The sequence below is a fragment of the Olea europaea genome, chromosome 20 (assembly GCF_002742605.1).
Source record: "Olea europaea var. sylvestris chromosome 20, O_europaea_v1, whole genome shotgun sequence".
Classification (NCBI taxonomy): Eukaryota; Viridiplantae; Streptophyta; class Magnoliopsida; order Lamiales; family Oleaceae; genus Olea; species Olea europaea.
This window is the reverse complement of record NC_036256.1, coordinates 14,096,469-14,112,077: the sequence shown is the minus strand read 5'-3', so window position 1 is coordinate 14,112,077 and position 15,609 is coordinate 14,096,469. Positions and strand designations below refer to the sequence as shown.

The window sequence follows — 15,609 nt, the reverse complement described above, 5'->3', positions numbered from 1 at the left end:
GTGTTGTGTCATTCTTTGTATCAAACAATATGTTCGTTTGGCATTTTTCAAGATAGAATTGCTTCACTTTTATCTGTCATGAATTATATGTCACTTTCCATATTAAGAGTATAATTAATTTCTGCTATAATTCAATGTGCATTGTTATGAATAAATATGAAGTATTTCTATTTAGATTATTATTATTAATTGTAGCGATATATTAAGAAAAATAAGAAAAAAATCATATTTTTTAATTATAAATTAATAATAATTTTTTAATCAATGTAAAAATAAAAATAAAAATTTATCTTTGTGGTAAGGAAGGGATTATTAATAATGACATTGTGTTCACAAGCAGTTTGCATATTTCCCGGGTTACAGTTAAAAAGCAAAATAGCAAACGTTATTACAGACTACAGTGTTAGTTAATGGAGCTATAATTATATATATTTACTGCAAAACCCCCAAACTTTTGGACCCAGATTTGGAAATTCCCATTTGCCCCGATTCATTCATTTTTGTTCTTCTCCATGGCCGCCGACGCCTCCCCGAAATTCTCGAATTCTGACCTAATACAGGTCCCCCAGTTGCCCAATTACCACCCAGAAATCGCTGTTATCTCGCCGGAGTCCGACGGCCTCCAGTTCTGGCAGTTTATGATCGCCGGCTCTATTGCCGGCATGATTGAGCATATGGCCATGTTCCCCGTGGACACTATTAAAACCCGTATGCAAGCCATTGGCTCCTGCCCTATTCAATCAGTAGGTGTAAGAAAAACCCTTGAATCTGTCCTCAAATCTGATGGCCCGAAAGGGCTGTACCGCGGTATTGGAGCTATGGGCCTCGGGGCTGGCCCGGCACATGCTGTTTATTTTTCTGTTTATGAAGTTTGCAAGAAGAAATTTTCTGGTGGAAATCCGAATAATTCTGTGGCACATGCTGTTTCTGGTGTTTTTGCTACTGTTTGTAGTGATGCGGTGTTTACTCCTATGGATATGGTGAAGCAGAGGCTGCAATTGAGTAGCAGTGCGTACAGTGGGGTGTGGGATTGCGTGAGGAGGGTATTGGGGGAGGAGGGGATTAGGGCATTTTATGCATCTTACAGGACCACCGTAATAATGAATGCACCTTTTACGGCAGTACATTTTGCCGCCTACGAGGCGGCAAAAAAGTGTTTGATAGAGGTTTCTCCAGCGAGCGCGAGTGATGAGAGGTTGGTGGTTCATGCTACTGCTGGAGCGGCCGCCGGCGCATTGGCGGCTGCTGTAACAACGCCACTTGATGTGGTGAAAACGCAATTGCAGTGTCAGGTAGTTGAATTTAAATTTGTTTTCTTGTATTAAAATTTATCTTGGTACATTTGAGCCATCATGTGATTATGGGTGCTAACTTGATGTTTATTTTCTAGTAATAAGCTATTTCAATAATTAGCTATATTTAACAAAGTTTGTGAGAAGAAAAGAAATTCCATCACAAGTCAATTTGCTAAGACCAACAGTTGGCTGCTAACTTAGCCTTAAGTTTAAGTTGTTAAGGAGTACAATATGAGAATTTTTTACTGTGATGGTGTCTTTTTTTATGTGGCTTTCAAGTGCATACTGTCTTACTAGAGGTTCTTGATGTATGGTAGCTCTAGATTGAATTCCTGCTGATCTTTTTATGACCTCTATTTGAATCACTAGACTTTTAGATTTGATATGAGTCGTGTCAGTGGATTTGCACATCACGCACATCATGCTAGTTTGATTCTATTACGTCCCACAATCATATTCTCGATCTTGTAAGTTTCTTTATCAATATTTCAACTAATTTTAGGTCTTCTACTTGTTGTAAGAAGATCCTAACATATATAATTTTTGCCATTCACCATAATTCAGACCTATGTGTATTTCTCCCTAGGTTTCAAGTTAAGCGTCTTGGTTTCATTTTGTTGTTTGTTTAGATAAGTTCAGAATTTGATGGTGCGATAAATTGATATGTGCAGTCGCATGTTTTTGAATTTTGGGTGTAGTAAAAGTTAGAAAGTGTTGGGAGAGTAGGGTGAATGGAGGAGGATATTTTGGAACTTTGTTAGTTGTTGATCTGAGTAAACATGTAAAATGGATTGGTTAAATTTTTGTTGGTATTCGAGGAAAAACTATTCTTCTTTATGACACTTAAAATGTAAAACTGATTCTTACTTCCTCATCTTCGTTAGTAATAGAAAATTTGTGAACTAGATGCTAGAATGTGGTGGAATTTGTTGCCTTCTAAATCTTTGGTTTCTTTATTTCTCTCTTTCACAATAGGTTTGTTTTGTGCCTTCCATAAAGTTTTGAAGTACTATAGTGTGCGGCTAGATTGACTTCAGGTTTGGCATGTTGTACACAATATATATTATTTATTGCATGGGGAAATTTGAGTGTATTAAACTAATCATAGAAATCTAATGGTACATTAATAACCACACAAGTAACAAGAAGTTGAGTTTCGTTCATATTAAACTTCAGTTAGATGCATGTAGGGGTGTCAATGAGCCGGCTCGCGAGTTGAAAATCAAGGCTCGGGCTCGGCTCAAGGTTTTTGAAGACGGGCTTTTTTTGGCCCTTTTGCTCGGCCAAAAAATGGAGGCTCGACTAGAGCTTACTGAGCCGATCCGGGCCGAATCAAACTGGCTCANTTTTTTTTTTTTTTTTTTCTCTCCTGTTGAGGCAGCTGGCACGTTGCCTAAGCAGCTCAAAAGTTTATTTTTTTTCTCGAGCCGGCCCGGCACCCCAAGATGGGGCTTGGGCTTTTGCAGGCCGGGCCACGGTAGGCCCGAGCCCGCGAGCTTATTTGCCATCCCTAGATGCATGAATCCGCTGTCTTCAGTAGGTGCAATCCAGTTACAATTACCAAGTTTTCCAGGGAAATTGTATCTTTTGCAAGTGAATCGAGCCGTGAAATTTGGTCCACACTTTTCTTACATAATCTATTGCAATCACATCTTTCTTGTGAATCTGAGTTTGTTTAGGTACACACTATACATATTGCAACCATAGAAGTCTTCCATGGATAGGTCATAAGGTCATCCACAATTATTAAAAAAAAAATAATAATAATAATAATAAAAGAAAAGAAAAGACGAGGATATCATTATCAGGGCTAGAACCTTGATGCAAGCCTGTAGTAATAGAAGATTCTGTACTGGTATCTCAATAGATCTTATACCGGTGGTTGTTGTATTATGTATATGTTTAATAATATTAATATGTACAATAGAAGTTTAATTTTTATCCATTACCCGCCCTAGCACTTCTCTTTATCATAGGATTATCATTTTCTAAATTAATGAGAACCATATGGTCCCTATGTTAATCTTAGTTCTTTCATATATAGTTTTCCATCAATTTCGGGACGAATGCTGACTCACTGTCTAGCTCAGGGAGAGGGCTTTCTTTAAACGAGGGGAGGCTTTAGAGGGGGAGTTTGTGAACTAGATAATAGCTTGCGCAGTAGATTTACTGTCTAAAACTAAATTAGTTCCATAGAAATACCTAAGTAATACCCAGTCACTCTTTTCCGGCATGACAAATTAATAATCATGAGCTCGATGCTTTTATAGTTTATACAAGGCAGATAATTCCTAGAAGACATCTAATTGGACTAGAAAAAAATTAGGTTTGTTTCTTTCTCCAATCTGGTCTCCGTCTACATATAAAAGCTGAACGAAAATAGATCATGGAATACAAACAAACACCAAAAACAAACTAGAAGCATTTCATCATTAATTGCTCCATTCAGGCTTTATTCTGTACATTTTTCTTCATTTTGTTCAGGGATTTGAAGCCTGAACAGAGGGAAAAAAATAAAATTAAAGTCCTAAAACCTTTTTATTTATACCTATATGTTTCTCTATGGGCGTTCCCAATTGGTATCAGGTTAGCCTGCATTTTTTCTAGCTTTTCAGGCCTTCACCTTGGCTTATTCTGGCCTAGCTTTTAGCACTCGTGGTGTCTGATGCATAAATTTTTTGGTATTTCATCTTTACTGAATGGTAAAAAGTCAGATATTTATCAATATCAGTGGAGATTCTTCATTTTGAATTCACATTATTATCATGAATAAAACAGGATAGATAGAATGTCGCCTTATTATTGTAAAATTCAAGTCACTATGTTTTTTTATTGAGCAACATACTGAAGGTGTTGCTTTTATTTTTATTTACAGAAACTCTCTCGAAATTGGAAGTTTGTAGTTAGAAAAAAATAAATAAAAATAAAAGGAAAACAAACAGGACTAGTCATAGAAAATGCCTTCATATACGTCTGGTTTCCTTAACGGAGATAGTAAAAGGTCAAAGTTCAGTGATTTTCATTTCACCTTGTTGCCTTGGTCACAGAAATATTTGTAATAAGCACCTGATGGGAGAGGTGAGGCATTTTATAAGATATTCTCCATAACTATTAGGTGCTTATTCATGTAATGCACATGGCTTTTAGGATTCCTAGTTTAATGAAGTATTTTATACTTGAGCAGTCTTATATAAGTATTCTGAATGGAATGCTGTCATCCATTCTCACTAAGTGCAGAAAAACCTCATAAAACAAGGGCTGAAAATAAGGACAAAATATGTAAAACCAGAAACAGTTTAAGAAGCTAGGGGAGCTAAAAAAAAAAAAAAAAAAAAAGGAATTCCCATGAGAAACCTTTACAGAAAAATTGAGAAGTGGAAATTGAGTTTTATTTCTTTCCGCTATTGTTTACCCCTTTTTCATTTCTTTTACTTGTTTACAATTTCTCTAGCATGGATAACTCGATTGTTCCCATGTTTTTAAACCAAAGTCAATTGTTATTTGAAGTATAATCATGTAATGGGGTCCTTTGTTGGTGAAATCGCCATTTCAGTTTCTCTTCAATTAACTAAAAGTATCAAAGGTTAATTATGTAGTTTTATTTGACTATAAGGTGATGTTGCATTGATGAGTATTCTAGAATTTCATGTGCTCTAATGTAGCATTCCCTATGCTAAAAGATTTTGGAAATGTTGAATAATCTCAAACTACAGTCTTTCTTTGTTACAAAGTTCTAGGGGTTAGAAAGAAGACGCTTATTTATTTAAATTACATCTTTGACACGCCGTCTCATGTGAGGCCTGACATGAGCGCACTTGAACTCTCCTTCTCTGAAAATCACGTTGAATCATCTCGTCTAAAAGTTTAAGTATTTAGAGGGAAACTATCTTATTGATTCAAATTATACCTTTAACATGTTACTTTATCAACTCGGTTTTTACAGGGTGTCTGTGGATGTGATAGATTTGCCAGCGGTTCAATCAGGGATGTTATACAAACAATAGTGAAGAAAGATGGTTACAGTGGTTTAGTAAGAGGATGGATTCCTAGAATGCTCTTCCATGCTCCTGCGGCTGCGATTTGCTGGTCGACATACGAATCCGTGAAGGCATTTTTTCAAGAATCAAACTAGCAGTAGCTATGGTAACATTACATGAGAAACAATGCAGACAGAATGCCTTTTTTTTTTGCCCTTTAGAGGGCATTCATATGCCGGGGGATGGGCGAGTGTTCGACCGAGCAACTTTCTCTGCTCAATTTGGTTCGTTTAACAGATGTGAGAGGCTATGCTCGCGGTTTTGGAGCATAATTATGTTTACTATTAAAATTTCAGTTGTAATAAGCCGGTGTAGGAGACCGCTCTCCCCTGTATTTTTTCGAGATTTTTACAATGTACCTAAATTTATACAATTTTCCTTTTCTAGGACTTTGTCTTATGGATTGGAAAAAAAGATGTAAGGTCGATCAGACATGGAAATATTGGATATTAGCTGGTGATGAAATTTTATTTTTCATGGATCAATTGTTATCTGTTTCTCAAGTTAATACAATTTTCTAATTTTTGGATCCTTTTTTTTTTTTTTAGCCCCCGTCTGGTCCCCATTTTGTGGTAATGAGAATGGGTAGAATAGTGTTTTTTTTTTAAAACTAGTGGTCGAAAAAGAAGGAATTTTTTTTAATTTATGTGTAATATTATTTTATGAAAGATTGTGTGGTTGAAAATAGGAAAGAGAAAAATGAAATGTAATGAAATGAAAATTAATGGGCCAAACGAAAGGTTAATCTATTTTTCTGAAAAAGAGGAAGATAAGCCTGTAAAAATAAGTTATTTGATTGTTTAGCAGCTGAGGCGACCGTTTCTGTACAAAAAAGACCTAAATGTAACGAAAATGAAAGTTTGGGACTTTGACTGCTAATTAAACTTACTTCCAATCGGGATTCGGCCAGTTTCGGTTTAACCTACAATTAGCTGGACCGTTTGTAACTTTGTTCTTGGTGATTCACTCGCACCCGGTTTAATTTCTTTCTACACAACGCAGAATTCATCCCCAAAGACCAGAGCTGGCATCTCAAGCTTCCAGCCAGGTTGCTTTTATTCAGTATTACTTTGATTAATCATTTTTCTTTGTTGGGAATAGAATGTAAATGGAAAAATGGGAATTTGAGTGCCGAAAATCAAATTAAAATTGAATATGATTTTGTTCCTAATTCGAAACTCCATAACTTTAATTTGTTTCAGTGAATTTTTGCAAGATTGTATCATAGTTTCATGAAATTTTGAATACGCTAAGAATAAAACTGATTTGTTGTTCTGTTTTCTAATTTTTGTGATTATATTGCGCATGTGAACCTATTTAGAGATGGACCGATCGTATCAAGAAGAACCTGAAAGTCTTGAAGCTTCATTGCTTCAAATGATCCATGATCACAACCATGCTTCTGCCATACTACGTGAACGCACTGGTCAGTTTTATGCACAGAATTTGTGCTTGATCTTTGGGATTTTTAATTCTTGGGTTTTAATGATGAAGGCATTGAGTTTAATCACGTTTCATGTTGGTTTGTTTGTAACAAATTAGAGAAAGCGAAGAAAGAAGCGATTCAGACTGCTGCACGCGTTTCAGATTTGGTGGTGAATGCAGTGAATGAGGGTGTGCAAGAGGTCTACATAAACGAGAAGCGAATTGAAATGGAAATTCGAGCATTGACAGCTAGGATTATGCTATTTAAGAAACAGACTGATCAGTGGCTCACAGCGTCTCATGCTATTAACACTGCTGTCAAGGTTTATACTTTGTACACTCGATTTTTGAATGACAAGTATACTGGTTTTTGACTCCTTCCATTGTAATTTAGTGCATGAAATGTGATGGTTTTAGTTTTAACTGCAACTTCTAGGATATTCTGTATGTGCACGCTACTAAAATTGTTGAAATCATGGATAATATATATCAACGGTTTGACCTAAACAACTTAGGCAGATGATTTCATGAGATTAACTTCTCAGATTGGATCTTGGACTCAATGGGTAGAACTATGCAAGAACAATTCTTTCTTCTTATTTTCCTTTTGCATTTTAATTATATAAAAGAGCATTTTCAACACACTCTCTATTTTTAAAGATACATTCTATTATTTGGAGAACATCTATAAATTTAGAGAGTTAAAATTTTGGAGTACTCCAACAAGCTTTTTATATTTAACACTTAATTTTATTACTCCCAAAAATATGTTTATTATTTTTCTCTATCTTTTATTTTAACTAACTTTTCTCTGCATTATTTTATTATTTTCCTACATTGAAAATTAAAACACTTTGAATGCATTTAATTATAGAGAGTAAGTTTGGCAAACCTACTCTCGATTAAAATGTTAATATCTTGGAACATGATTTAAAAGTTTGATTCTTTAAAATAGAGAGCATTTCATGTTTAAGGAGTCCCTTGGAGATGATCTAAGTTATATATTCAAACTTACATGACTTATATACCAAGGTGAAAGATGCTTCTTAGCTTTTGTTTAATTCATATGATCCGTTTATAAACACTCAAGCCACTTTTTTTCTCACGTACAGCTAGTCGTTATTTATTTATCCCATTTATAAATACTTCCAAAACATGCTTTTAGCATATGCGCATACAGACATGACTTGCAAGAAGTAAAAGACATTTATGAAAATTTTACTTCCATTGGTCGGCTTAGTTTAGGAAGTTAGGTTAACATGTTGATGTAGTTAAATCTGTGATTTTATGCATGAATGTAGTTATTAGAAAGAGATTAAGGATGCAACTTATTTTATTACTTTTACAATCGAGTGAAAAGAAAATGATAAACTGATAGCAATTGGGAATCAGGGAAATCAAGAAAATTTGAAGCTCTACATGTTTTCTAATTTTACTATGATATTTATCATATGATGCCCTCTTATCTGGACGGAGTTTCATCCCTATTACTGGGTACAAGAAATGTCTGCTAAATTGAAAGATTTTTTGCTCCATTATATTGACTCCTGGATCGTCAAACAACCAACTATAGTCTATGAAATTCAGCAATTTTATGCCCTGGGCTTGATCATTTTGATTGTCATTTTGTGTAATTACGACACTTTTTCTACTCTCGAATACATACTTGGATGATCTACGAGGTGCCATAAATGCTAAGGAATCATTAATTGTGAGTTGGAATTTTACAAAAATTTGATTTGCAACCTGCACATTTTTTTTACTCAAGGATTTGTGGTTGAATGGGATATAGGATAAGCCACTGATTCCTGACATTATTATGGATTATATATACAGGAAATTGGAGATTTTGAGAATTGGATGAAGATAATGGAACTTGATTGTAAAAGCATTAGTGCTGCAATCTGCAACATTCACCAAGAATGAAATGACAAGGCAAGCTTTCAATTCCTATCTTTGCATAATTCTTGTCCTTCCCTGTATACATGTTGTCTCATGGGGCACTTCTTTTATTACTTGTCATTATTAATTGAGTAGAAGCTCTAAAAACTTCTTTTCTGGTTTATGGCATGTCTATTACCTTTTAAATATTGACTTTTTTATGCGTCCAGACTCGTTCCAACTGATTTATTTTTGTGTGCTGGCCTTATATGTTTGATAGTTACCATTTTCCAGCCTCCTCTCCAGTTCACTGGATTTTCAGGTGTCAGACAGCAAGTTATCTAAGTTGCCTGCACTAACTGGGTAATTGCACTCACTCATCTCTAGGCAAACATTTAGGCAAATGGGCAGTTGCACAGATTAACTCCAGCCAATACTACTGGAATTTTTTTTTTGAAAAAAAAAAAGAACAAACTCGATTGAATGTTATTATTGTGTTATTAGCATTTCAAAAGGCATATGTGAGTTGAATCAACTGGTTCATACTTTATCTGGTTTGAGACTGAAAGACGCAACTTGAGAGCTTTCAATGAACTTAAAGCATGTTTGGGAAGTGTTTAATAGTTTTGTTTATAAAGAAATAAGGAGTGGATAGGTGGGCAGTACTTGTGTCTCCCATGAAACGTGTGAATATAAAGTGATCGGAATATATATAAACATGAGCGACATATAGACTTAATCCTATGAAGCTGGTGCTGTCGAATTAGACTATCCATCCTGTCAAATGAATAGGTCATTATTGTTGTTGTGGACTAACCCATCCAAGAAAATATAAGATCTCTGCATGTTATGTGCCATTTAATAGCGTCCAAACTGGAATGTGGAGGATATATGTTTATTTCTGATGGCAGGTGGATAAATCAATGTATGTAAGATGGTATAGTCTAAACTCTAAACCATGAAACTGATATGTCTATATTTCCGTGAGTGCTAAGGTTTAAAAATTGAGATTTGTTTCACTGGTATAACCTGAAGTCTAGAAAGCACTACTGAATCTAATCATGCGCGGAAATGAGCCAATAGCCCAAGGATTTTCATTTGATGTCAGACTTCTGCTTTAGGAGTTCATGAAAGGTAAGAGGGCAGAATAAACTGCGTCCCATATGATGACAAATTGGAAATATTGAAGAGTCTGTGTTTTTCCCCCTTTTTTTTTCAATTTCATTGATCATTTTGGGCCGCAGCAGGTTGTGTTTTTTGTTTTGGATGGTTGGATCCTTGGTTTGCAGCAAATGATAGTGGAATTTTGGTGAATGGAGTATAAAAACTATTATTTTCTATAATTTTTCAAGCGTAGGCATATTTACCAGCCATCAGGGGTGGTTTCTTCTTTTACTTGTTTCCAAGATTCCAAATGTGAATAAAAATTTTAAAATGCTGATGATGTTCTACAAGTTAGCATTCAGCTTTTGGTGCTGTCAATAATTTATTACTACATTTTGTAATCCACGGTATTCTAGCCCGCAACAACCCCTCCCTCTTGGGCGAAGACACAGGGCTTGACATTTGGTATTACAAAGATTATCAGACCTCTATATCGGATTTTATGATTAGTGGTGCCATTTTTCTAATGCAGAGGATTCTCAAAGAGGCAACTGCAGAACATACTTTGATACTACTTAAATCTTGCTCTTACTATTCATCTTAGTGTTATCACTGTCATCAAGACTATGGAAGAATGAGAAAAGGGTTTTAGAAACTCATAGAGATAAGAAACAAATTATTTGATAAAGAGCTGGACTCGAGATGTCTTACAACGAAAGAAGAGGACCCTTTATATAGAAGAGGGGATCCTTCATGCACAATTATACAATCAACACACAAGTACAATAATTTTAGAATAGGACAAATGACTTATCACTACTTTTAATAAAGTAGGTAAGATAATTGACACAAAGGAAATAATTATACAAGAAGATAAATGATTCATTACTACTTTTGATAAAGTAGGATAAGATTCTGACACACAGGTAATAATTTTACGTGACGACAAACACCTTTTTAAAAAGCAAAGAATTCGCTTTTAAAAAGGGTACTTATTACAAACGACAAAGGGTTTTAGATAAGCTTTCCATGCGAGCTGAGTCATCAAGGTGTTCCAAAATTTGCTGCTAGTCCAGGTACGTTTGATGAATCAGAACCAAAGGGGATCCATGTTTTCACTAAGGCCAATTTTTAGTATCAATTGTTCTTCAAAAAGATTTTCTTATAATTTTTCAAGATTATCTGGATTTGTTGGATCAAAATCATATGGTTGTGTTTCATAGTCATATATGAATTTTGAGAGTCCTGGAAAACGCTGTTATTCAAGTCTAGATATTTAGAAGTCTGGTTATCTAAATTACTTGGTCCTCGTTAGTTCATTTTATCGATTCTTATTTTTTCTATGAATTCATTCCTAGGGGTGGGCGCGGGTCGGTTCGGTTCTAGAGAACCGAATCGAACCAAAAGTTTTGGATATCTAGTAAATAGAACCGTCGGGTCCAAATATAATTATGGAGCCGTCTGAGTTCAGTTCTGTACTATAATTAAATTTTTTAACATTTATAACAATATTATATAAATACAACTAATGATACATTCAATGATTTTGGAATGTTATAAACTAGTAGACTACCTTGTTCAAATATCGCTACGGTCAAAATTTCGGTCAATGGAGGTCGCAGCTTCGATCGGAGGTCACAGCATCGGCCGACGATTGTATATATTTTGAAATGTCAGCAAGGCTGCGAGAGTGAGTGCGAGAGTCGAGACAACTTATGCACTTTAGTGTAGGTGTTTAGAGTTATTTAGTAGATTGGATCTTGTTGGGCTAAGAAATGAAACAATAAAATGGGTAATGGGGCCAAAAATTAAAAAATTAGAAATGAAACAAATTATTGGGCCAAAAATTTGGATTTAGAAATTGTTAATTTGTTTAGAGAATTAAAATTAAAATAATTTGATTTACTCAATATAAAAAAATTAGAAAGATTCGGTTCTTATTCGGTTCTTGGTCTAGAACCGAGAATCGAACCGTACCCGTCGGTGTTTCAATTTAGATACCCGTTCGGGTATTTAATTTGACAAGAACCGTCGGGTTCAGTTCGGTTCGGTCGGTTCGGGAGATTCGCCCAACTCTATTCATTCCAGAGATTTTCACGAAGTTGTTGTCATTTTGCTGGTGTTTCTGGATATTTGGATGTTTCTCCAAGGCATTGGTGTGGCCTTCTTAAGAAAAGCTGGTTCCAACGTGTCATGTCATTTTCCCATGAAGTAGATGGAAAGTGTCCAAATATCTGTCATTGACATTGTGATTCTCTGTATTTTTAGATGTCCTACTGGATCTTGGTTGCATAGTTTAGAGGCAAAATTTTCCACGGTGTATCATCTTTTATGTTTGGCCAAATTTGAGGAGGAATTATCTGGTTAATTTTGGCTATTCTTCCTTGGAATTCTTGAAACTCCTTACATTTCCTAATCTTGGTGTAAATTGAAAGGCTGGACTGCATATTCTTTAACGAGAAAAATGCTCGTATGAACCTATATATGTGAAGTAACTTTGTCTTCGGAAAACCAAGATAACAACAACATTGTCTTGAGAAGTTCTCAAGTCTTTGAATTTTAAACAATGTCAAGGACAGATATTTGGGCACTATCCATCTGCTTCATGGGAAAATGACAAGACACGATGGAATCAGTTTCTTAGGAAGGTCACACCAATGCATTGGAGAAACATCCAAATATCTAGAAACAACGTCAGAAGGACGACAACTTCTTGAAACCTCTGGAATGAATTCATAGGAAAATGAGAATTGATAAAATGGACAAACCATGACCAAGTAATTCAGATAACCATACTTCTAAATCTCTGGACTTAAATAACAATGTTTTCTAGGACTCTCAAGATCCATATGACTATGAAACACAATCATATGATTTTGATACAATAGATTTATATAATCTTGAAAAATTGGAAGGAAAACTTTTTGAAAAAAAAAATGATATTGAAAATTGGTCTTGGTGGAAACAACATGAACTCTCCTCTGATTCCGATAACTCAGACGTACCCGAACGAGCAGCAAACCTTAGAATACCTTGATGACTCAGCTCACGTGGAAAGCTTATCTAAAACCCTTTGTCGTTTGTAATAAGTACCTTTTCTAAAAGTAGATTCCTTGCTTTTTAAAAAGGTGTTTGTCGTCATATAAAATTATTAACCATGTATCGGACTCTTATCCTACTTTATCAAAAGTAGTGATGAGTCATTTGTTTTTCTTGTATAATTATTGCCTTTGTGTCAATTGGCTTTTCCTACTTTATCAAAAGTAGTGATAATTCATTTGTCATGTTCTAGAATTATTGTACTTGTGTGCCGGTTGTATTATTGTGTACGAAGGATTCCCTCTTCTATATAAAGGGTCCTCTTCCTTCATTGTAAGACATCTCGAGCCCAGCTCTTATGAGTTTTTAAAAGCTTTTCCTCGTTCTTCCATAGTCTTGACGACCATGATACACAAAGATGAATAGTAAGAGCAAGATCTAAGTAGTATCAAAGTATGCTCTGCAATTGCCTCTCTGAAGATCCTCTGAATTAGAAAAATGGCACTACTGATCATTAGATCCGATTGGAGGTTTGATAATCTTTGTGACGTGCCTGATTTAATAAGCAAAACGTGGCAGTGGCTACTAGCCTACTATCATTTCCAAAATGGGTTTGGCATTATTAGAAGTTACTATGGTTAAATTCATAAATTTTAAAATGGGTTAGGTCTAAAGGGGCACCCAAACAAGTGTCTCTGGACAACATTGCTTTGTTGGCTATCCTTTTCCCCTCGTTGATTGTCTCTGTCATGCAGAGATCCTGCAAGGACGAAAGCTATGCATTGTGGAATTTATTTGATGGGTGCAATTGCTCTTCTTCACAGCGGGTTTTGTTGCCTGATGGAGTGTGCGGAATTTCTAGGCAGCATGTGTGGAAATTGCCCCCAATGGCGAGGACGATGGTGGCAGAAGAATCGTGCACTGCAATGCACAAATTTGATGGCATGTGTTGTGAGGATTTGTGCAGCAAGGCATGGATGGGTTCCTACTTGCTACCTAGTTTAATCCACATATTCGAAGCCAAAAATTGGTGAACGTTTTGTTGATCAAAATCAGGCACGACGGGGGGGTAGGGTGGTAGATTGGCAGATAGTACATGTAGATTTATAATAACAAAGTACATGTGAGGAGAATATGGTCCTTACCCCCATAATTACTGAGAGTATGTAGAGAGGGTTTGCGTAAGCAAAATATGGAGGTACTACCTCCATTACAAATAGTCTACGAAAACCTTAATAAAACTATAAATTTGCAAGTGTTACTTCCATTTGCAAAAATGGCTATAGAGGTTTATCACTAGCAATAACCTTCATTATTTTTGGAAATAAGGAATTCTACCGAGGTTTATCGCTAACATTAACCTTCATTATTTTCGGAAATAAGGAATTTGCATCTTATCAATTCTTATCTGACACTGAACCGTACCTTGCATGTTCCCATTTCGAATATTTGGGTAGTCTCCTTCTCCATCCCCTCAAATGTGTGCAACACTTGAAAGCTCAATTCATTTATCAACAATTTATTTCCATCAACAGTTTTTGAAATACGTAACTGTTGTTAAACTCTTGCCTTTTAGGTTCTATCCCAGTCAATGGTTTTCACGATGACAATGTGGTGGGAAGCGTACTGTGATTGCCAATCAGTGATGCTGAGTGGATACAGTACTGCAGAAAGATGCCTTGTCGACATGTTTGGGATCTGCTGCGGCATTTCCCGTGCAAATCAATGATATTTCACTATGTCTGTGCCTGCCAGTAGTATTGAAAATATCAACTGTAAATATGTGCCTGCACTTGCATGCAGACATTTCAGCACCATAAATAGAAAAGGGGAGTCGTGTATTTTACAAGAACCGTGAGAATGATCTTGATGAACACCTTTCGTCTCCTTTGCCTGCTTATCATTTAAAGTTCTAATATAATCATGGTAAGAGATTGCAAACGTTACCTAATTATTTTCAGTCCCAACCTGCTAATGCTTTTCTTCTCCTTTTCTAGAAGTGTGGTGTGATGGCTGCTATTATTCCTGCACCTACTTTGTCGATTTATAAGCACGTTGAGCACCTTTTTTAACAAACCAATTATAAGGGTGACAGCTAAGTGAGTGTAACCGTGGTATTAGAAAAGCCTCGTTTTGAAGTACTTCACTGTTGACGTGTGCACTAAGTGTGGTAGTTTTATCGGATATTGTTTCTTTGATGGTCGATATGAGTTGTGGTTCCTGCTGCTTTATTCCTCAAGAAGAAAATATGGTGGGGGTGCTTCTCGTCAGATTAGTTGTAATTGGTCTAGTATCTTCATTGCTTGCTTCTTTTTCCATTTGGGATGTTTTAGGTTAATAAAGTACATTGTTCCTAAAATAAAAAAGCCTGGCTACGTGGAGTTATCCAACTGAAAGTAGATCACCATGGGAGGTGAACTACTAATCTAATAATGCTATTTAAAATTACTATTGTTACAACATGAGCCTAGATGGCATAAGGTATTAGTAAATGAAACGTACAATTAAATAAATCAAATAATTTCACCTTTAATTGAATTTATAACACACTACAACGCCATAAAAAGTTCTTTACGACGTATAGGCGAATGACATATAAAGTAATGCACGCCGTAAAAAGTTCTTTAGCATATAGGCACATGTCATATAAAGTCATGCCGTAAATACTAGCATCCTTTTATGGCAATATGCATTGCACGCCGTAAATACTCAGCTCCATGCCGTAAATGTGAATTTCATTTTTTAAAAATATTTATTTATTTAATTACCAACAAGTGTATAATAATTAATAATTAAAAGAAGAATATATACGAACACATATAATATAA

General features: G+C 35.5%; 2 protein-coding genes across 2 annotated transcripts; both read left to right on the top strand.

Moving 5' to 3' along the window:
* The first annotated feature begins 405 nt into the window (after positions 1-405).
* LOC111369730 (mitoferrin-like) lies at positions 406-5,817 on the top strand. Its single transcript, XM_022991361.1, has 2 exons — positions 406-1,292; positions 5,239-5,817. The coding sequence occupies exons 1-2, from the start codon at positions 513-515 to the stop codon at positions 5,425-5,427; spliced, it is 969 nt and encodes a 322-aa protein (XP_022847129.1). The 5' UTR covers positions 406-512; the 3' UTR covers positions 5,428-5,817.
* Positions 5,818-6,245: 428 nt separating this feature from the next.
* Positions 6,246-14,922, top strand: LOC111369729 (biogenesis of lysosome-related organelles complex 1 subunit 1). Its single transcript, XM_022991360.1, has 5 exons — positions 6,246-6,380; positions 6,654-6,758; positions 6,875-7,080; positions 8,594-8,692; positions 14,358-14,922. Exons 2-4 carry the CDS (start codon positions 6,656-6,658, stop codon positions 8,681-8,683), a joined length of 399 nt encoding a protein of 132 aa, XP_022847128.1. The 5' UTR covers positions 6,246-6,380; positions 6,654-6,655; the 3' UTR covers positions 8,684-8,692; positions 14,358-14,922.
* Positions 14,923-15,609: the final 687 nt, after the last annotated feature.

What these genes read in the sequence shown, in the direction of transcription:
- LOC111369729 (XM_022991360.1), top strand. Translation starts at nt 6,656, where the DNA reads ATGGACCGATCGTATCAAGAAGAACCTGAAAGTCTTGAAGCTTCATTG. An exon ending in CATACTACGTGAACGCACTG is followed by an intron (nt 6,759 to 6,874) that starts GTCAGTTTTATG and finishes GTAACAAATTAG; the next exon opens with AGAAAGCGAAGAAAGAAGCG. An exon ending in CTATTAACACTGCTGTCAAG is followed by an intron (nt 7,081 to 8,593) that starts GTTTATACTTTG and finishes TTATATATACAG; the next exon opens with GAAATTGGAGATTTTGAGAA.
- LOC111369730 (XM_022991361.1), top strand. Translation starts at nt 513, where the DNA reads ATGGCCGCCGACGCCTCCCCGAAATTCTCGAATTCTGACCTAATACAG. An exon ending in AAACGCAATTGCAGTGTCAG is followed by an intron (nt 1,293 to 5,238) that starts GTAGTTGAATTT and finishes CGGTTTTTACAG; the next exon opens with GGTGTCTGTGGATGTGATAG.